The sequence below is a fragment of the Cynocephalus volans genome, chromosome 2, assembly GCF_027409185.1.
Source record: "Cynocephalus volans isolate mCynVol1 chromosome 2, mCynVol1.pri, whole genome shotgun sequence".
Lineage (NCBI taxonomy): Eukaryota > Metazoa > Chordata > Mammalia > Dermoptera > Cynocephalidae > Cynocephalus > Cynocephalus volans.
In genome coordinates, this window is record NC_084461.1 from 15485451 (window position 1) to 15508967 (window position 23517).

General features: G+C 41.0%; 1 protein-coding gene across 2 annotated transcripts; it reads right to left on the bottom strand.

The window, feature by feature from the left end:
* Nucleotides 1–874: 874 nt before the first annotated feature.
* On the bottom strand, nt 875–22396 carry ZNF622 (zinc finger protein 622). 2 transcript variants are annotated; one of them, XM_063087109.1, is made up of 7 exons: nt 21637–22396; nt 20177–20422; nt 19794–19956; nt 15039–15151; nt 14607–14666; nt 2318–2461; nt 875–1145 (listed from the first exon to the last, which is right to left on the bottom strand). In XM_063087109.1, exons 1-7 carry the CDS (start codon nt 22256–22258, stop codon nt 1018–1020), a joined length of 1476 nt encoding a protein of 491 aa, XP_062943179.1. In that variant the 5' UTR covers nt 22259–22396; the 3' UTR covers nt 875–1017. The 2 variants fall into 2 exon arrangements, with proteins under 2 accessions (XP_062943179.1, XP_062943180.1); XM_063087110.1 differs by lacking the exon at nt 14607–14666.
* Between the last annotated feature and the right edge of the window lie 1121 nt (nt 22397–23517).

The window sequence follows — 23517 nt, forward strand, 5'->3', positions numbered from 1 at the left end:
GTGAACTGTACCTTCATGAATTGATTGATCCATTCACAGAATAATGGGTTGATAGGTTAAAGGGTGGTCATGGGCATGGTTCTGACAGCTTTAAAAGGACAGCCAGTGAGAAGATTAGCTCTCTAGCTCTTACCTTCGCTCACCATGAGATACACTGCATTGCCATGGGAGCCACAGATAGTTCCCACCCAGAAGGCCCTCAACAGATGCGGCCCCTGGACCATGGATTTCCCAGACCCCAGAACTATAAGAAATAAATTTTGTTTCTTTATAAATTACCCAGTTTCAGGTATTCTGTTACAAGCAACAGAAATGGTCTAAAACAGCCACTAAACTGAGATTCTCTTTAGAGATTTAACTCTTAGGTAATCTTTCAAAAATGATATCTGAACATTTTATCTGTATTTTCCTCCTAAACTAACTGCTCAAGTAAACGCAGCACTGGATACTGAGGATGAGTGTATAGCAATGCCATTTTTCACGTTTACATTTAGAAATTTTAAAAAACCTTTACAGCAAGCCATTGATACGTTCTTTACCTCAGCCCAGATTTAATGAAAGTGCCCAGAGACACTCACTGTGAAACGCTCCGTGAGTGACATTCAACTTTGCTCCTACACAAGCCTCAAAACTCCCTTACATAGGCCCCACAGCCGTAACATGGTGAGTTATTCTGAAGGGTGAACTAAGTGTGGAGCAGACAAGTCACTCCCAAGTTTCCCAAATTATTCTGACAGCAGTAAGTCACTTGAAAGCTGAGGCAATAGAGCAACTGCCAAGCAGTAGTGCAGGTCCCAGAGTCCAGCAGACACACCACTCACTGTGTAAATACACAGCCTCCAAGCACTGCTCAAACATGAAATCTGAAAACCAATGTGATTCTGACTTTTATTACTGGGTCAGAACAAAGGAAGCAACAGCAAAACTGTCTATCACACAATTGTACAATCCAGATTCTACCAGTCCTGAGTCAAGGAGGAAACGGCAGCAGATGCATCTCTCAGTCCCAGCAGACGCTCAGAATCTCACTTGGGCCCTAAAGTGCATCTGCTTGGTGGCATTATTCTTCATTCCTATCTTCAGCATCCATTTTGATTTCATCCTCTGGACATACTGCATGTCCCGCTCTCGCATAAGAGCCGCTCCTGTGTTTGGAAGGGGTTAAAAAATGAGGCAAAGGGCTGTTATTTGTGATCAGAGAAAACCCATTATTTGCAGAGAATCCAAAAGTTAGTTTGGGGTAACTGGGTGCTTATATTTAAATGAGTTGCTAACTTGGGGTCTCCAAACAATGGGCCTCAGAGATCTATGTGCACCCCAAAACTGCACACCAGAACTTTTGTATATATACATTTCTCTGGGATAAGCCTTTAGTCTTCATCATCTGGAAGGGTTTATAAGCCCTAAAGGTAAAGTCCCATTGATCTAAGGGAACAGAGAAAGGCAGACACTACAAATTGAGTCAGACAATAATTCCTGACTTTGCTAGACTCAAGTGGTCTCATAGCTTATAAGCAGCCATAGTGAAGGAAACCACATGTATATAAACACAGTGGCATTTAAAATGGAACTGAGTCACCCAGAGCTTTCCAGCACACCAGAAGGCAGCCCTCCTCTCCACAGTATTCTAATCAGATTGATGTTTTCCCTGAAGATCTAAGGATAACCAGCTTCATATGGCAGACACATCAGATGGATTGATGTAATATCATATTGTCGAGATTTCAAAGCTTTACAATTTCAGTGGCCTGCTTTATCCTTCTGACTCTTACTAAGTTTTCTATGTGAAAATTACAAAAAAGGGATTGACAGCTAACTTTTACTATGTGCATGCATTATATCACACATGCATTATGATATTCAGCCCTCTAAGCTCTAAGCGGTTGGCTCTACTATTATCATCTCCATTTTATAAATGAGGAAATAGAAGCTTAGATTAATTAAATTATTCATGCTCATCATATAATAATCTATAAGTACATCATCAACCACTAGAATACTATCTAATTCCTCTGTATAGCCTCCAGGAAAATTTCAACGTTCGATTATTACTAAAGAATTCTTTTTATAATTTCTGTCTTCTGAAAAAGTTAACGGTGTAAAGTTACTGTGCCAGGAATATGAAATTTTTAAGTCATGGGGCTTTGGGCTTATTGCCATAAACATATCAAATGGTAATGGAAGCCCCTGGAGCCAGAGGTTTAACTTTCCCCTACAGAGGATCCACAAGGATGACACACATGGAAACAACTGCACCCAAGCCACTTCTTGAAATATAAGTTCTTGGGCTGGTCTGTAGTTGTAAACATCAACGTACCAGTGCTGCCAGTCCATCCGAGGGCTCTGTACTGTTGAAGTACCCGGCCCACAGCCTTCCGATTATTAGCAACTGCCACAGCTCTTGACAAGCCAAATCGCTGTTTGTAGTATCTCATCAAGGAGCGATGACCCACTCTGGCACCTGTTTTTCAAAGGAGCAATATTGAAACACTGAGTTGGATAGTGTATTGCTAAGGGCAATTGTCGGAATCCTGCTGACATAGCCAATTGCTTGGTCGGGTTAAGGCTAGGGCCCACAGACCCTTCAAACCCATTGTACAAACTGGTTCACAGACCTCTCATATGCCAGGCTGGCTCACTAGACCCCTCATGTGGCCAGCTGGATCATCAGACCCCTCACATACAGGTCCACGAGCTAGGTAATTGGGAAAGACCCCAGAAGCCATCGGCAGATGACATGAGCTCAGTCCTCAGCTTCCTCAGCAGCAGCAGCAGCAGCAGCAGTAGCAGCAGTGGCCTCTTGGAGCATCCTGGGGGCCCTGGCAGCAACAGCTTGCAGTAACTGTCTCCAGGAGCAGTAGCAGCCTCCCTGTGGCCCCCCTCCCCCCCGGGGGGGCAGTGGGGGAAGAGAGGGAACTGTGGTTCAGAGCCACCCATCCTTTATACTTAAGTCCAATAACCCAGGACACCTGGGCGCAAGTCAGACAACCCAGGAACACCTGGGTGCATATGTACAATTACACTAGACAATAACCAAGCAACACCTGGGTGCGTGTGCATATCTACATGAAATGCTCAGCAAGATTCTGAACATCTGAGGGAGCTCTGACCATTTTCCTACAGATAGATTTTTCCAGGAAGAGCTAGCTATAAAGCAAGGGCTTTCCAAATCAGATCTTTAAGGATAGCTAGCTGGAAAATGAATATGCCAAAAGAAATAGTGTTCTACCTACTAAAGAAAGATAAACAGCATTAAAAAAGAACAAAGGAAACCAAATAATAAACAGATTTTTTAAAAAGGAGGAGAATGGCAAGTCACTGTTCAGTGAAAAACTCAGCATCTCATGCTTACATACAATATGCCTCCCTAGAAATGCACACAGAAACCTGTGCTAATGCAGATAATAGGGCCCTAGAAGTTAAGGGATTTTTAGCCTTTTTTCTATAGAAAGAAGATTAAGCACAGAGAACAGTCCTGATATTTAGGTCTACAAGCCAGTCAGGGTCTAGAACAGAAATCAACCCACCCTTCCTTTGCTAAAATTCTCTACTGCAGTGGCTCTCCAATGGGGGTTATTTTACCCCACAGGAAACATGTGGCACTGGCTGGAAGTATTTTTGGTTGTTACGACTAGAGGGATACTACTGGCATCTAATGTGTAAAGGCCAGGAATGCTACTAAACATGTTTAAATGCAAAGGACAGCCTCCATAACAAAGATTTATCTGGCCCAAAATGTCAGTACTGCTGAGGTTGAGAAACCCTGCTCTAGTGCCTCCTAAATGATGGAAATCACCTGGTGAACTGGAATTTTAAAAGATGATTGAGCTGAATTCTTTCTACACCTTTTGCTTATTTAGAAAAAGCTGGTAAAACTATGTGAGTCAATCATGCTTTCAGAAATAAGTTTCTAATTTTAATTTCCAACATATTCTGATGTCTTTATAATATATAGTTGTATACATCCCATTATCAATTTGCAAGATAGTGGGAAAAAAAAAAGAAAGACCCTTTACCTTTCAAATAAGAAAACTAAGGGGCTGATGGCCACCAAAAGATTTGGAACTTCTGTAGCTAGGCTAACAAAAGCTGTTATACAAGGGGGTGGCAAACTATGGCCAGAAGACCAAACCTGGCCAACAGGCCTATTTGTGTTAGTTTCATTGGAACACAACCACGGATATGTGTGTCGGTATTATTGCCAGCTGCTTTCCTGCTATAACAGAAGTGAGTAGCTGCTGCAGAGACAGAATGGCACACAAAGCCTCAACTATTGCCTATCTAGCCTTTTATAGGAAAAATGTCCCAATCCCATGTCTTAGCTTCACAGCACATGAACTGAGGAGGCAGGCTTCATGGGTGACTAACTTCAGGCTTCATCAGAGTAGTGGTCCCCAGGCCAGTGGCATCAGACCCGAGAACTTACTAATTACAAACTATGCTTTCACAAGAATATTAATTAGAACATATGTAATCAAAACCTTCTAAGGCAGACATAAACATGTAGATATTTAACAACAACATACACACAAGGCACAAAACAGCCATTTCAACTGAAAAAGAATAAAGGAAGTATGGCTAGGTAGAATCCTGTATACAGTTCCTAGGGAAGTTTTACCTTTACATATATAAAACCATTTCTTTAGAACGTTTTGTGTAAAAAGACCGTTAATAGGGTACTATAAATAGTGTGGCAGACAGTATTTGCTCTTAGGATCTAGAACTTTAATTTGTATTAAAAAATGCTGTCAGGTTATTTTAAGTCCCTATACCTGGCAAGACGCCTGGAAAATAATTTGCCAGCTACAAAGATATGGGAAAAGTAGTTACTTTCAATTGCTTGTTTTGTGATCATACTCAAGAGATGACAAAAAGAACCTCTTAATTCAAAGAAATGGTTTTTGGATCCCAGTATGGATGAAAACATGTTTCCCCCAAACCTGACTGCCCTGGCAGCATAAGAGTTAACAAAGCTCCCAGACCACAAGAAATAAGTGAGATGTAGTTGATGGATACTTGGGTTTAAATGGAGGCTCTAGCAGGAAACCCCAGTGTTGTTTACTGTGATTTTCTATTTATAATGTTAAGTCAGGATGCTCCAGGTTGGCAATGGTGATTACTCCTATGCCATTAAATGATAATGCTGGTCATTAGTACATAACAAATCAATATATTTATACTTCCAGCAACATTTGGAAATATGTCATACTAAAGGTTGGACTTTAAAACATCCTTGAGAAGACTTCATTACTCAGTGCCAAGGTTTCTGACAGCTGGCAGGAGAGAACCAAAAACACACAGTGTTTAGAACTACTCTTGCCATGTCAATGACAGTGAAGACCTGACATTAGCATCAAGTTTCATGTGCTAAGAACAGCTCAACTTGAAAGCCTGTATGAAGAAAAAATATTTTTAGAATACAGTGTGACTGCCCAATAAATAACAGATTGGTTATGTCTGAGTTACAGTGAAGCACACGACCTGTCCATCTACCTTTCACCATAACAATAACTGCTTACAACATTGGCCACTCCTTTTTAACAAATAGCCTTATAATTGATGACGTTAAATACTGGAGAAGAAAATATCTTGAACTGTAATTTTCCTAGGAAGATTAATTAGGTATATCTCTCGTGGATCTACCAACAGCTTCATCTGGCTAGTCAGCAGCTAACTGAATGTGTCTTTCATACCATCTTACTCCTTATGAATGCAAGGAACTGAGCCAGACCCCAATCTTCAAAATAAATGCTCATAGTGCCCTCTACTGGATGCATCTGTCATTGGCTTTGGGATCACCCGCTTGACAATTTTACTAAAGTCCAATCTGAGTAACTAGATTTAGGGTATCACGACTACTGCTTTTGAAACCAGTTTAAAGCAGATTCCAAATGCAGCTGATTAAATATCACTAAGCTCTCCACATTAGAATCCTTTCCAAATTAGCTTCATGCTAACATCCATGCTAATTCAGTTATAAAAATAAACATAATTAAAGACGTTTCTGAATGATAAATTTGTTCAAAGAGATAAACAGATAACTAAATATGCTGCTGCTACATTTTTAGACAGTGTTTGTTGTTAGAGATCTCCCATTTTCTTGGGTCATTACAAAGCCCCCCAAACCAGTATTGAGATGCATGAGCAAACCAATTGATGTCATGTCTCATTGTAAACATGACTGACTAAAGCACAACTGGTTTTAAAAATCTGAGGTGGTGAAAGTATGGGCGACTAAAAACACTGTGTCAGTCTAGATGGAAGAAATTCCAGAATATTGATAGTTTTTCATTCACACAGAAATCTACGGTTTTCTTGCCATTTCTATTTGGCAGAATTCTATATTGCCATAAATTCTATTCTAAAGTCTCAGTTATGTGACCCCTGAAGGCAGTAAATGCTTTGTATTTGTATATTTTTATCAGGGGTTCTTAATCTTCTCCAGTTACAGATGCTTTTAAGAATCTTCTGCCTTTTAAGAAAAATGTACATGCCCAAAGAAAAAAATGTGTATGGCCAGAAGACAGTTTCTGGCTGTTGGTTAGTCTGTCTAAAAGTACAGTATTTCATAGTACCCTAATACCAAACCAATTACCTCACTACTTCCACGTCTACATCAAAGAGCTCTCTTGAGGTTACTATCCAATTCTTTAAAATAACATGACTCAGTAATTGGACCTGTGGCTGTGAGCAAGGAAACCCAGGCTTTCAAAGCAAGAGAAAATGGACCTTCAAGCTAATCTCATGCCACTTTCTTCTTTGACTATATGATACAGAGGCAAAACAATCTTCTCCATGTACGTAGAAGGGAACTGTAGGTAAATACGATTCTAAGCCCCTGAGAGCTCCCTCTCAGTCAACAAACACTTATCTGTCTCTTGTGTATCTGAGACCCTGTGCTGAGATGAAGAGATGACAGAAGCCATCTTTGTTCCCAAAAGTAATGGGAGAAGACAGGAAAGCAAGCCACCAGTTACAAAGGAGTGAGGTGAATGTTGTGACGGGTATGCATGTTTCCCAGGAGCAGAGGGGATTCTCATTACCCGGCAAGTGGACAGGGGATGAGTTCAGGAAGGCGGCTTGGCAGGGTGAACCCAAGTGAGTTAAGTCTTAGAGTAAGACACAGACACCATACATGCAGAGACCGAGAGGAGGAAAACTACGAGTGGGTGGGTAAAGGGATAACACAGACACCTGAGGGACTAGAAGCTGGAGAATCTAAAAGCTACCCTGAAGGCAATGGCTCCCACTGGAGGAATCCCTGAGGGCAAAAAAAAATAGACTGTTTCAGAAAGAATGTTCTGGTGGTCGTGTGGAAATCAGACTGGAGATGGCCAGACAGGAAATTGTAATAGTGACACAGAAAAATGGATAATGAGAAAGCAAAGAAGAAAGTATTCAAAAGACATTTAGGAGCAGCAGCGGCCGACTGAGGAGACCTGCGAGGGGAGCGGTGCGGCAGAGCAGTTTCTGAGGCTGGGAAGTCTAACGGCCATTTGGTGGTGGAGACAGTGACTCAGGGGTCTCACCTTGCATGATGGTGGTAGTAGAGAGAGCAGAGAGAGAGAAAGACAGACTCCCTTCTTCTTAAAGTCCTCAGAACCACACCCTTGACCACCATTTTTAGTCCATTCACTACTGCAAGGTCCTACAATCCAATCACCTCTTCAAGGCTCCACCTTTCAAGTACCATAATAGGATTTCCCACCCTCTTGAACCGGCATCGCCGCCTCGAGCCACCATGGCTGCCGCAGCCACCACAAGTCATCAAAACTGGGCCACCGGAAGACTGGCACGCCGGGAGAGGGTGTGGAGTGGGAGGCTCCCAGGCGCGGACGCAGGTTTATGACCCAGCATGTGGTCATGACCATGGCCTTCCCAAGGGGATCTTCACTAATCACCATTTAAAAGTTTTATTGTGCAGTGCGCACCAATCAGAGAGGCACCCAGCCAGAGAGGCCTAAGATCCTTGGAGACTACGTGCCCTGCGGTGCCAGTGCACAACCCAGCAGGTAGGCCTTACTGCCACCGCCCGACTCCATCCCCAGCCCGGCTGAGTGCGTGCTGACAGGAGAGGCGCTCCCCTGAGAGGCCCAAGATCCGAGGTGACCACACACCAGAGATACTAGTGGGCAACCGAGCAGACACTGAGGCAGCTGTACCAAATTGGCAGTCGCAGCAGCATCCTAGCCAGACAATAGTGTCAAACCAGTGGACCGTGTAATCCCCTGCTGCTATGACTAAGGAAAGATACCAGAAATATTAAAAATCAAGAAAGTACATCATCAAAGGGTAATAACTCTCAAGATCTAGATCCTATAGAACAAGAAGCCCTTGAAATGTCTGACAAGGAATTCTGAGTGATAATTCTAAGGAAACTACATGAGATATAAGAAAACTCAGCTAGACAACACTATGAAATGAGGAAAAGTATACAGGACCTGAAAGAAGAAATGTATAAGGAAATCAATGCCCTGGAAAAGAATGTAGCAGAGCTTGCCGAGCTGAAGAGTTCATTCAACCAAATAAAAAACACAACAGAGAGTTTAACCAGCAGGCTTGCAGAAGCAGAAGAGAGAACTTCTGACCTTGAAGATTGGCTGTTTGAAATAACACAAGCAAACAAAAAAACAAAAGAAAAACGAATTAAAAACATTGAGGAAAATCTAAGAGAGATATCAGACAACCTTAAGCACTCAAATATCCGAGTCATGGGTATTCCAGAAGGGGAGGAAAAAGGAGATTGCATTCAAAACATATTCAACAAAATAGTGGCAGAAAACTTCCCAGGTATAGGAAAAGACACAGATCTTCAGATTTAGGAAGCTCATAGATCCCCAAATGTATTCAACCCAAAAAGGTTTTCTCCAAGACATGTTATAGTCAAATTGGCAAAACTCAAAGACAAAGAGAGAATCTTAAAAACTGCAAGAGACAAGCGTCAAATCACCTATAAGGGAGCCCCAATCAGACTAACATCAGACTTTTCATCACAAACCCTAAATTCCAGAAAGGAATGGGATAATGTATTCAAAATACTAAAAGACAAAGATTCCCAGCCAAGAATACTCTACCCTGCAAGGCTATCATTCCAAAATGAAGGGCAAATAGTATATTTCTCACACAAAAACTGTGGGAGTTCACTACCACACAACCAACCTTACAGGAAATTCTCAAGGGAGTACTGGGTTTGGTACCTGAGAAATAACTACCACTGCCATAAAAACTCAAGAAAAATCAAAACCCACTAGTAGAATAAAAATGGCAACAATGAAGAGAAAAAAAAAAGTTTATCTACAACCCAAGGAACCAACAAATACAGAAAGCAAACAGTAAATCAGAAAGAAAGGAACAAAAGACACTTAAGACATCCAAACAAAAATCAATAAAATGCTAGGAGTAAATCAACACTTTTCAGTAACAACTCTTAATGTAAAAGGCTTAAACTCCCCAATCAAAAGACACAGACTGGCTGACTGGATTAAAAAGGAGGACCCAACTATATGCTGCCTTCAAGAGACTCACCTCACCTATAAAGACTCACATAGACTATGAGTGAAAGGATGGAAAAAGATTTACCATGCAAACAGAAATAAAAAAACGAACTGGGGTAGCTATTCTTATATCTGATAAAACAGACTTTAAAATAAAACCATAAAAAGACGTAATGAGGGCCACTACATAATGATAAAAGGATTGATCCATCAAGAAGACATAACAATCATAAATATATATGCGCACAATGTCAGAGCAGCCAGATTTATAAAGCAAACTCTATTAGACCTAAAGAAGGAAATAAACACTAATACCAAAATAACAGGGGACCTGAACACCCCACTATTAATATTGGACAGATCGTCCAGGCAAAGAATCAGCAGAGAAGCACAAGATCTAAACAACAATCTAGACCAATTGGAATTGGCAGATATCTACAGAACATCCCATCCTACAACCTCAGAATATTCATTCCTCTCATCAGCACATGGATCATTCTCCAGGATAGATCACATGTTAGGTCACAAATCAAGTCTCAACAAATTCAAAAAAACTGGAATTATCCCATGTATTTTTTCAGACCACAATGGATTAAAATTAGAAATCAATAACAAACAAAATTCTGGAAACTATACAAACACATGGGAATTAAACAGCATTCTACTTAATGACATATGGGTCCAAGAAGAAATCAAACAGGAAATCAAAAAATTTATTGAAACTAATGAAAACAATGATACATCATACCAAAACCTGTGGGATACTGCAAAAATAGTACTAAGGGGGAAATTTATCACATTAAATGCTTACTTCAGAAGAATGGAAAGATGGCAAGTGAACAACCTAATACTTCACCTTAAAGAACTAGAAAAACAAGAACAATCCAAACCCAAAGTTAGCAGACAGAAAGAAATCATTAAGATCAGATCAGAACTTAATGAAATTGAAACCCAAAAAACAATAGAAAAGATCAATGAATCAAAAGGTTGGTTTTATGAAAAGATAAATAAAATTGACAAACCATTAGCATGGCTAACTAAAAAAAGAAGAGAGAAGATCCAAATAACAAAAATTAGAAATGAAAAAGGTGATATTATAACTAATACATCTGAAATACAAAGAATCATTTGAGACTACTAAAAACAACTATATGCCAACAAATTTCAAAATCTGGAGCAAATGGACAAATTTCTGGACACACACAAGCTACCAAAACTGAGCCAAGAAGATGGAGAAAATCTGAACAGACCAATAACAATACAAGAGATTGAAGCTGTTATCAGAAGGCTTCCAACAAAGAAAAGCCCAGGACCAGATGGATTCACAGCAGAATTTTACCAAACATTCAAAGAGGAATTGACATCAGTTCTCTACAATCTATTCCAAAAGATTGAAACAGAGGCAATTCTCCCAAACTCATTCTATGAGGCAAACATCACCCTGATACCAAAACCATGTAAAGATACAACTAAAAAAGAAAACTACAGGCCAATATCCTTGATGAATATAGATGCAAAAATCCCCAATAAAATACTAGCTAACAGAATACAGCAACACATACGTAAAATTACACACAACAATCAAGTGGGATTCATCCCAGGGATGCAAGGTTATTTCAACATACGCAAATCAATAAATGTGATACACCATATCAATAAAATCAAACACAAGGACCATATGATCATCTCTCTATAGATGGTGAAAAAGCATTTGATAAAATTCAACACTCATTCATGATAAAGACTCTCTATAAGTTAGGTATTGATGGAAAGTATCTCAACATAATTAAAGCCATATATGATAAACCCACTGCCAATATCATCTTGAATGGGGAAAAGCTGAAAGCTTTTCCTTTAAGAACAGGAACTAGATAAGGATGTCCACTCTCACCACTCCTATTCAACATAGTGTTGGAAGTACTAGCCAGAGCAATCAGAGAAGAGAAGGAAATAAAGGGCATCCAGACTGGAAAACACGAAGTCAAACTGTTCCTCTTTGCAGTTGACATGATCCTATATATCGAACAGCCTAAAGCCTCTACAAAAAACTCTTGGAGTTGATAAATGATTTCAGCAAAGTAGCAGGATACAAAATCAACACACAAAAATCAGTAGCATTTCTATTCTCCAATATTGAACAGGCAGAAAGAGAAATCAAGAAAGTTTGCCCATTTACAATAGCCACCAAAAAAATAAAATACTTAGGAATTGAGTTAACCAAGGATGTGAAAAATCTCTATAATGAGAAGTACAAACCACTGCTGAGACCTTTTGGAGTTGCCAAATCATCTGGATGTGGAAAAAGAAAAGAATATGTTAAAAAAGATACTCATTTTTGGCTTCGGCTAACCTTAGAAAACTCAATCACCCTAGGAAAATGTGCTTTCTACATAAGGATTAATTTTTTTTTAAGTTTCAAAAAGGATTGAATGAGGATTAATTATTTTTTTTAAGGTTCAAAACTGTAAAGTCCAGATGAAAAGTTCTCTAAAATATACTTATTTCTTAAATAAGATATGCTCATTGTTATGCATATTTTTGTAATATAATATGCTAAAGTAGATGTGAAATGAAGTGAACATTACAGTGATCCTACTGCGTGCCAGACACTGCTTTACAAGGATTATCTTGTTTAACTTACTCAAGGTCTGTTATCTTATTCTACAGTTAAGAAGTAGAAGCTATTGAGACAAACAGTCCAGGAAAATAAGTTATTAAATATATTTCTGATGTTCTGTTATTTGTACTTTCACTATAGGAAAACTAGGAGAGGTTTTCTGACTTCCAGTCAAGATGGCAGAATAGATGGTCCCCAGTGTCATTCTCTCCCACAACCAATTTACAACTATTAAACAGCAAAAACTGCCAAGCTGGGGCCACTAGAACTCAGGAGAAGAGGAGGAGAGATCTAGGGAGTACACGAAGCAGAAGAAGCTGTGATGAGAGAAAGGACCACTCCAACCACTTCAAGTCTGACCCTGGTGAGTGCACAGAGTAAGACCTAGCAAAACCACATCTGTGTCCTTTGTTTGAAGTTGCTTGGAGGCTGCAGGGCAGAAAAGGGCCTTGGTGGTCCCCAGGCCAGCTAGACCACTAACAGGGTTCCTGTGGACACACATAGGAGCAAGCGGCCACAGACAACTGAAAAAAGGAGACACTCAGAGGCCGGTGAGTCATTGCAAGGGACAGGCACATGGCCTGTCCTATGGGAAGTGTTTAGAGTGCAGGTAGAGGGGGAAACAGGCCCACTGGGGAACACTGGGGCACAGCACAGACAGGTGATCTGCCCCCTAATCAGCATAGGACCACTCAGTGGAGACTAGTCAGGAATATAGAACTGCATGGGGTGCAGTTTGATGAAAAGACTCAGGCCCAGACCTCAGTTTCCATACAACCCAGGTGCACCAGACCTCCCAAGACTGAGAAGTGCTTACAAGGTCAACAATTAAAATCTGAGCTGCACAAAAAGCCTTCCCCAGAGAATCAGCAGCAAAGCAGCAATTTAATTTAGCTCAACCACAGGGCTCAAGTGGTGGTTCCCATAGGAAGTTCCTCCAATTTAGAAATAAGCAAAGGACAAGCAATTAGTTCCAGTGCAGAGTTCCAGGCCACTGCTAGAAGCACCCCCGGTACCTGAACTGGGGTGGGAGTGGGGGCTTAGGGCCTCAGCCATGTCCCATGACATCCGCATCCAGCCTCGCCACGACTGAGCCACTGCTGGAAGCCCCCCGGGGTTACTCTCCTGGAATGAGGGGGGTGCCATGGGCCTCAACCACACCCCCCTTCCTCCTTCCTCATCCTCCCACCCTATTCCTCTCCCCCATCCTCTCTCGCCCTCTACCCCAACTGCTCCACAACACATCTTAGAATGTAAAAAAAAAAAAAAAAAAAAAAACCCACAATTAATTAATTTTTAAAAAAAGAAGAAGTTTTTTTCTATTTAGGCTTTTACCCCTGTGTATTGTATAGGTCACAATATTACACTGCATTATAGCTTTCTAATCACTGTAGGAAGAACAGTGTCTTCAACACAGGTTTTGCCTGCCCTTCGTCCTATTGTCATACTCTAAAGCTGCCCTTAGCCTTAAAAGGTCATTGTTCTCAGTGACAAATGTTTCAGGTGATGGATATACTAAGCACCATGATATGATCATTGCACACAGCATGAATGTACGTACCAATATCATATTGTACTCCACAAACATACACAATTACCATGGGTTAATTAAGAAAAATAAATTAAAAAGAGGGGAAAAAGAGAGAGAAATAGAGAGTAGAATAGTGGTTACCAGAGGCAGGGAAAGGGAGGGGGAGGGGCAGCAGGGGAAAAGTTGGTAGACTGGTACAAACTTACAAAGTTACAGCCAGATAGTTAGAATAAGTTCTCGTACCCTAGGATGACAATAGTTAATAATATTGTGTTGTACCTTTCAAGATAGCCAGAAAAGAGAATCTTCAGTGTTAGAACCATAAAGAAATGATAAATATTTAGGTGACAGATATGCTAACTATTCTGTTAGATCATTATATAATACATGCATGAATTGAAACAAGTGTACCCCACAAATATGTATAATGAAAAAACTAATAAAAATTAAAAAAAAAAAAAAATTCAGCGTTCCTGGTTAAAGATGGCTGGCTGTATCTAAACATTAACATCCCATGTGGAAAGCCCTACTACAGAATTGCTTCCTCATCACAGACATCTCCACGGGCAGGGTGCGTTGCTCCTGCCCCCACCATTACTGCAAATCTCCCAAGGCAGGGTAGGAAGTGGGGAAGAAAAGCTTCACTGACAAAGCGTGTGATCTTGGATAAATTATCCAACCTCTCTAAGCTTCATGTGTAAAATGAAGATGTTAGACTCTAACTCACAGGCTTGTTGTAAAGATAAAATAACATATCTGCTTAACTGTGCTAATTGCTTAGTGAATACAAGGTATCATTAGGATCTTGTTATCACCTCCACCTTCCCATTCCCTTTCACTTCTCACAGGTGTCTTCTGTAGCTTCCCCCATTGTTATCAGCTAATCACAACAATCCTTTCTTCCCACACAATAAACAACAGTGGATGCTTCTCGTATTCACGGTTATTCTTCATCTTTTCATACCCGAGATAAATTCCTTCCATAAGACAGAGGCACGTCCACCTGAGAATACCATTTGGAAGTCTGAGAAACATAGGAAAGCGGAATCAGTTCAAAGAATGAGAGTAAGGCCAAGATTAACATGAAAACCCTCGATGGGGGGAGGGGAGAAGATAAGGAACAAAATAGAAAAGGTCTATGTTTAAAAAAAAAAAAAAAAAAGCCTGATCAGAACTCATAAGAGAAGTGAACAAAAACACTGATCTAATTTAAACAAAACATAAGCCAACACAGAGCCAAGCAGTAAGCTTCAGAGTCTACCACATCATGAGAACACAAACATGTACTTTAAGTTTTATGTTCTACTCCCCTCAGTATAGAAGGTAATTGATCGGGACATGACTCTCCCACAATCCCATTGGCATTAAACTATTTATTTTTGACAAGTGCACTTACCAGAAGGCAGAATCAGCTCCATGGTTTCATCATCATATTCCAAGTTCTTTTCTGAAGGCAGCTCCTCAGCCTCATCAGGGTCCTCCCCCTCCTTGTGATCTGGGTAGCTACTCCTGTAACAGCAAAACGGCATTAATAAATAGACAAATATCTCAAACTGAACTAAAAGACATTGTACTGTAAATTGTAAATGTGGCAAACCCACTAGATACCTAAAAAGGGGCAAACGGCTGCATGGACTGCCAGCTGAAAGGATTTGGGGAAAAAACAACTTGTTAGCATTTTCTCTGTAGTAAAAGTAAGTAAATGACGTATAACAGAATTCTATTTGTTTCTCCTTAGGAAGGTTGCCAAATGAAGAAGAAGAGGAGAAGAACAGAGAGCTGGACATGCAGCTCTAGTCAATTTAACCATTTTAAAATAAGTTCTAGAACAGTGTTGTCCAACAGAACTCAGTGATGATAGAAATGTTCTGTGTCTACGAGTCCAATACAGTAGATCTTGTCACATGGGCTTTCAAGCACTGAACTTTGAAATGCAGGTAGTATGACTAAAGAATCAAATTTTCCAATTTTTAATTTAACTTTTAATCCATTTAAATAGTCACATGGGTACACTTAGTAATTACCATACTGGCCAGTGCAGTTTTCAAAGCACGTCTATGTTCCTAGAAATGTTCACAAATTCATATTCACACATACACATGGAAAATAAGTGGAGAAATGCACATTAATATATTAACAGTAAGCCAGACAACTCAATAGAAAAATGGGCAATAGACTTGATCAGACACTTCACAAAAAGATATCCAAATGGCCAATTAATACATAAAAAGTCTCTTGATTACATAAGTCATCATCAGGGAGATGTAAACGAAAATGACTACACACCCACCAAAGTGGTTAAAATGAAAAACTCTCCCTCCTTATGTGGGAGTATAGGGAACCACTTTGGAAAACAATTTGACAGTATCTTCTAAAATTGAACATATGTGTATACTCTCTGGCCCAACTCCTAAATATATACACAACAGATAGCATGTGCACATTTGCCAAAAGACACATACTAGAAGAATGTAGCAGATTTATTTATAAAAGCCCCAAACTGAATAACATTTAAATGTGCATCATCAGTAGACTACATATTGTGGAGCATTCAACAGAATACAACAATGGGAACAAATGATCTACTTCCATATCAAATACTACAGATGAGTCTCACAAATGTAAATTTGACCAAAAGAATCCACACCCAAAAGAATATATTCTTTGTGATTCTATTTATAAAAAGCACAAAAATAGGCACAACCAATATATGCTGTTTTAAATGAGAATAGTAGTTACTCCTGAAGACAGGAGGGGTAGTTCCTAGAAGGACACACGAGGGAAACGGTTATTATTCGTGTTCTGTTTCCTGATCTAGGAACAAGTTCTATTTAAAATTTCAGTAGACTTGGAGCTGGGGACCAGACCCCCCAGCCTGCAACCAGGCACACCACCAGAGCCTTGGGGCCCAACCCGGGAGACTGGGGCACGGATCCGGGGACCAGACCCCCCTGCCCACAACCAGGCACACCACCAGCACCAAGGAGCATGCCAAAAACATCACATCCATGTGGATGGCCCACCACATTAACCACGGCTGCCATGAAAGTGGCTAGACGTCACAACCACCACACAGAGGGTCCACCAGCCAGTGGAGTGCATCGACACAAGGAGAGTCACCAGCAGAGACCAAAGAAAGAAGAGGATGTCTCTCTCCACAAAGTACATTCCAGAGTGACAGAAGAAGTATTTGTTCTGTGATAATATAGGGGGATCTGAACACACCTCTCAGCATTGGACAGATCATCTAGGCAACAAATCAACATTACTCTTTCAGAGGGAGAGAAGAAATCTAGAGTTATCAGTGGTGGGAGGTGTGAGGGAGAGGGGGATAGGGAGATTGGACAAGGGGCATAAAGAGTAAGTACAATTTGTAACAATATACATACTAGTAATATTGATTTGATCAACATGTCAACCTATTATGATTCAATATAAATAAATAAATAGAACTAAAAATAATAATAAAATAAAATTTAAATAGACTGAATTATGATACTGTCAGTGTACTATGTGCACTTTTCTGTAAGTTTATTCTTCAATAAAAAGTTTCAAGTCTAAAATAAGTTAACACTAGTTATCTGGGGAAGAAGAGTGGAATTATGGGTAATTTGACATTTTTTTAACCAAGTGAATCCACATAAAGTGCTTATTAAAACAGTGCCTGGCAGGTAGCAATCACCCAATAAATGCTGCCTTTGTGTGTGGAGGCTTTCTATTTCCAAGTTTTCTTTATTGAGCATTATCAACTTTTGTTTTTTTAAGGGAAATAAATTATTTAATATTTATTTTTATAAAGGTTCACACCATTTCTCACTTTTAGGCACCAAGAGAAGAAAATTCTGTGTTGCTATTTTAAGAAAGGTGGTCAAGGAAGGCCACACAGAGGAGGTGAAATTTATGCCAAGCCCTACAGGAAGTGAGAGGGTGAGTCAAGTGAACATGTGAGTGAAGGTTACAGGCAATGACAACAACAAGTACAAAGGTCCTCAGAAACACACTGATGTATCAAAGGAATAGCCAGAAATCAAGAGAGCAAGAAACAGAAAGCACAAGAACAGCTGGGCCAGATCACATAGAGCTTGTAGGCCATTCTATTGTTGCTTTTACTCTGAGTAAGACAGAAAGCCTTTGGAAGATTCTGAGCAGAGTTTGATTCGGCTTACTGATTTAAAACCATCCCTCTGACTACAGTTTTGAGAACAGAATGTAGTGGGTGGCAAGAATGAAAGTAAGGAGACCAGGCAAGCAGGAGACTACTGCAGCAAGTCAGGTGAAAGATGATAGTGACCTGGACCCGGGTAGTAGCAGGGGATGTAGTGAGGAGTCAGACTCTGAAGATAATTTGAAGGTAGATAAAACAGGATTTGATGAGGGATATAACATAAGCATGGAAGAAAACAGAAGAATAAAAGGGTGACTGCAAGGCTTTTGGCTTAAGTAACTGGAAGGACAGAGTTGCCATTTACTTAGAGAGGAGCAGGTTAGAATGCATAGCAGGAGTTTGATTTTGGACATGTTAAGTTAATGATCCTTTTTGGACATAATGTCAAGGAGGCAGTTGGATATGTAAATCTGGAGCTGAGAAGAACACTATCCTAAAGATATAAATTTGGGAATCATGAGCCTATAGGAGGTATTGACATCTACAAGACTGGATAGGATCCTGAGCATAGCTACAGGAAGCAAGTGTGGACAGGCAACGTTACAGACTGGCATTACATAATGCCAACGTTACGGTGGCATTCCAAGCCAGCTGCTGGTTGCAGCCTTTTGCTTTGGTACTTGCTTTGACCACTCTGATTACAGCAACAGTGGTCAAAAGTCATAAATACTGCTGTCTGAAAGGAAATTTGAGGGATAAATACTATCCCTTGCCTGGAGGAGGATGCTTTCCACCTCCAGCAGACACTCAATCCATATTCTCCACTGCTGCCACTTCTAAACCCCTAGTTATGCCCAGCAATGGCCAGCCCCCAACTGCAAAATGAGAAATCAGGGAGAAAATGCAAAAGGAAGACTTAAAAGACTAAGACGTTTCTGAACACCTGTCTCACTTGGACCGTGCATGTCCAGCACAGTAATTACACACACCTGCTTCCCTCCTGTGCTAGTTCACAGGAATTCTGACAATACTAACTAGTTGTCATGTACATACTAACTCACTAACATGCAAGGATACTTCAAAAAGTTCATGGAAAAACAGAACTGAAATACAATACTGTAGTGAATTGAATTATGTCCCCCCAAAACTCACTGAAGCTTGAATTGTGTCCCCCAAGTTTTACATATTAGAAACTTGTCCCGACTGTGACTGTTAGGAGGGTGAAAAATCCTGTTATGGTGATTGAAGGGTGGAGCCTTAAAGAGGTGATTGGACTATAGGACTATGCAGTACTGAATGGATTAAAAATGATGGTGAGGTGCATAGTTCTGAGGACTTTAAATAAAGAGACAGGAGAGTCTCTCCCTCTTTCTCCCTCTCTCTCTCTCCTTCCACCATCTTGCAATGTGAGACCCCGGGGTCACTGTCGCCACCACCAGATGGACTTTGAACTTCCCAGCCTCAGAAACTGTGAGCAATAAATTTTGTTTTTCTTTATAAATCACCCAGTTTCGGGTATTTTCTTACAAGCAACAGAAACAAACTAATACAGATGTGAATCTTTCCATGAACTTTTGAAGACCATTTGTACATTTGTTACACGATGTATAAATTATTAAGATTCCAGTTAGGGGTGAACTACTTATGGGACAATTTCACTATCAAATGCCTAGTTTAGCAACCATCTCAACTTCCTTAAAAGACAACTTGTGATTCAGGGACTATCAGGGAACCCAAAACATGAAACCTAATTTCTGCACCTCCGTTCATGAGGTAACCGGTAAGAATGAACTCCTGACCATTTAATGACAAAAAACAAAAACAAGTCAGACAAACTTCAGTTTGAACCTGAGATCTTTTCTTCACTAAATGTGTTAAACTCTGTTAAAATGTGTTTCTTAACTACAAAATGAGAAAAAATAACCAAAAATAGAGGGGATATAATGGTTATTAAGAAAATATTGTACAATGACAGACATATCTAATATCACTTCAGTGCAAATATGATGACCTCACTTCACTTCACATTACAAACAACAGACTTACCTAAAATCATAGAAGTCTGCAAATTCCAAAGCAGCATCACCATCTGTGAAAAGCTTACAGTGGCTTTTGTCATTCATATGTGCCTGTACAGCTTCTGTGGAGTAGAAGGACTTCCCTTTCTCATTGCACCACAGGCAAATCTTCCCAACACCAACTTTCTCTCCTGGAAAAATAAGTTGCAAAAAAAATTTGAAAGAAGCCTTTTGCAGATTAAATCTCGTCATTTATTTCCACAATTCAAAAGACAAAACTTGATCAGGTTTTTGATTTTCACAAAATAAGCAAGAAATTAAATCAAAGATTCATGAGAAACACAAAACTAATGTTCCCTTGAGACCTGCCCCCCAATAATGTGATATTTCCTAAGGAAAACTTATACTTACCCAAATATTTAATCAGTCCCTTGAGATCTGAAAGATATTCTATATCAGGAATAAAGAAGCTGTGGATTTTAGTCATATGAGACACATTCTTCATGAGGGAACTTGAATGATGGGGACAAAATAAGCAGTCTGTTATAGGGATGGCACCAAAGGGTGAGCTTTCCTCAGCTTCTTCATCCTCTGCATCATCCATTGCTTCAGTATCCTCACATTCCAATTCTTGATCAGAATCAATATCTTCCCAATCTTCAAGGCAGAATTTTGAAACAAAGTTAACTTAAGAAAAGTGGTAACAGCAATCAAAGATATCAAAGATTTATACGAGATGGTACAACCTTTTATTTGGGAAGACAGGATGCCAATTATGTCCCCTGAGGAAAAACCCTATTTCACGATCTCGATTTTAGCTATTCATTTACCACAGACCAGTCTGTATGCCTAAGAAATTCCTTAATTTTTCTTTTCCAGTACACAGTAGACTTCTTGAAGGACTCTTTTGCTTCTTTCCTATGCCTCACAGCACCTAGCTCAGTGCTGAACACACAGTTAAGTGGTTTCATATCTAGCTGAATATTTTTATAAATTGCTAAAACAATGTCTGTATCTACCATTTCACAGAAGTATTATGGTGTTTGTGTACGCGGTGGTGGGTTTCTATATAAGGTGTTATGGTTGAATGTTCCTCCAAAATTGGTAAATTGAAAACTTAATCACCAATGGGACAGTATTAAAAGGTGGGGCCTTTAGGAGATTATTAGGTCATGAGGCCTTTTCCCTTCCAAGAAAACTCCATATATGGAACAGGCCCTCACCAGACACAGAATCTACCAACCCCTTCATTTTGGACTTCTCAGCCTCTAGAACTGTATTTATGTTGAAATATAAAATATATTTATGTTGTTTATAAATTACCCAGTCTCAGGCATTTGGTTACAGCAACAGAAACTAAAGCAAACACATACGATATCAGTGTTAATAGGATGTGGGATGGGGAAAGGACAGAAAAAATAGCTCAAAACAGGCTAGGGAGGTTGCTGGATCATGCTCCACATTTCAGGTTTGCTAGCTGATTTTGAGCGCCTCATTCTGTTTTAATCAAGTAAATTAAGTGCAATACCATCACAACGGGAAACCCTCAAGAGTCACAAAGTCCAAGATAACATGTTCTCTTGTGCATACGTTGCTTCTAAAACAGAGAAGGCATCAGTTCATTCTACAAGTATTTACTAAGCACCTATTCTTTTCTCCAGGTAAGGTTTCAAGCCCTGAATCTACACCAGTGAACTAAACAGACAAAATTCCCTATGGGGATGTGCATTAAGTGCCCATTAAGGAAGCATTTAAGCCACCTTTACTTCTCGTTTTCATTTAAAAACTGGCGCGCGCACACCCACGAGTATAAATCTGGAAACTGCAGGGGAGTCCGTTCCCTCTTTTTCCCCCTCAGCCACGGCCATTACCGTCTCCGTCCAGATCCTCTTCATCCTCACTCTCCTCCTCCTGCTGCTTTGCCAGCTTCTTCGCCTGCTGTTCAAACCACTGGAGCCGGGGCGGTTTCTCGGTCGGCTCTCGGTCGTGAGTCACGCGTCCACCAGCAGCCTCGGCCACGGAAGCCCTGGACTCCTCTGCAGGCACGAGGGGCGACTTCTTGGGAGACGTGGACGGCTGAGCCTTGATGGCCTGCTGGATGGCCGTGTTCATGGCATCCTTGTCCACACTGTCCGCACCCAGCCCTTTCTCCAAGTTCTTCTCATTCATCATCTCCACCTTCCGATTCACTGCCCGCACGGCCTTCTTCTCCAGCTCCACGTGCCGCCGGGACTTCAGGTGGTTGTCGTAGGCATTGAAAGTCGCAAACTTCTTACTGCAGACGGTGCAGTAGGTGGCCGTGCCCTTGCTCTCCTGCTCCGCCACCACCCGCTGCGCCCGCACTCGCTCCTGGAAGCCTTCGGCGGTGACCGGGGCCATGCTGGCCACTTTTCGCCTCAAGTTGTAGCGGTGCCAGTCGGTCTTGTAATGGGCCCGTTGCACCTCCGCGTCGTGAAACGCCACACGGCAGGTGATGCAAGTGTACATCGCCATCGTCAGGCGAGAAATGAGGGGCGACCAAGCCAGGAATTTACTGATCAGCGTCCTTGGCCGCACAAGACTCCCAGACCTTAACTCGTCTCAGCGACTACGAAAATCTACACAGCGCGCTGACTTACCGAGGCAATCTGAGGAAACTTCCGGCACACACCGGAAGTTATTGACAGCTGGACAGGAAATCCCGCCTCTCGCCCCGTGGCCACGCCCTCTCCGAGGCGTGGCCCCGGAAAGCGAGGGAAGTCGGTGTCTAGCCGGGTACTGGACGCGCCCTGTCACCCTGAGGTGGGGCGTCGCGCCCTCCCGCTTGCCTTCCTTCTTGGTTGTGCCCTGCTGTATGACGCGGCTAAGGCGACGGCTGCGCGAGGAGGGGGGAGTGGGGCGCCCGGGAGGCCCCTTAGGGCCATCTGGTCGGCGACGCGAGGGTCGGGGCTTCTCTGAGGACCGCGCACTGCGCCCCTGGACCCCAATGAATGTCGCCGGTCGGGCCACCGGAGCCCTCGCTGGGCCGACTGGACTGATTCACAGAGAAACCGGAGCCCAGGTGTTTCTGAGGCGGCCCTACCAGCGAAGGGCACAGGCGAAACTCTTCAATAAAAGGTCTGCCCGCTAGGTGCGAACAGCACCGCCATGCCTCTGCCCGAAAGAAATATAATCCAAGCCACATATGTAAATTTTAAATCTAATAGTCGCCCCATTATTTAAAAAGTGAAAGGTTGAGAGGGGAGAAAGGGAGAGGTTGGTTTTTCGGATGCAAAATTACAGCTAGACAGGAAAGATGAGTTCTAGTGGTCTGTAGTAGTTCTAGGTTTCTATAATTTACAATAATTTATTGTATGTTTTAAATGGCTAGAAGAGAGGAGCTCGAATGCTCTCATCACAAAGAAATTATAAAATTTTGCGATGCTTAATATGCTAATTACCCTGATTTGATCATCACATATTGGATACATGTATTGAAATATCTCTGTACCCCATAAATATGTATAATAATGTGTCTATTAAAAAATAAACTAAAAAAAAAGTAAAGAAATAGGTGGAATTGCTTTTAATGACATTTTATTTAACCCAATATATCCAAAATATTATTTCAACATGTAATCAATCTAAAAGAATGAGAATAGTTTACATTCTTTCGTTGGTACTAAATCTTGGAAATCCAATGTATATTGGACTGGCCCCATTTCAGGTGCTCAGTTGCCTGTGTAGCCTCACGTATATTAGACAGTACAGTTCTGTAGAAAACGTGAACTTTA

Excerpts from the sequence above, each read along its gene's own strand:
- ZNF622 (XM_063087109.1), bottom strand. The coding sequence starts at position 22,258 with ATGGCGATGTACACTTGCATCACCTGCCGTGTGGCGTTTCACGACGCG. Across the intron at positions 15,152-19,793 it reads GCAGACTTCTATGATTTTAG|GAGTAGCTACCCAGATCACA; the intron begins GTAAGTCTGTTG and ends TTGCTGTTACAG. Across the intron at positions 2,462-14,606 it reads ATGGAAGGAATTTATCTCGG|GTGCCAGAGTGGGTCATCGC; the intron begins GTATGAAAAGAT and ends TTTGAAAAACAG.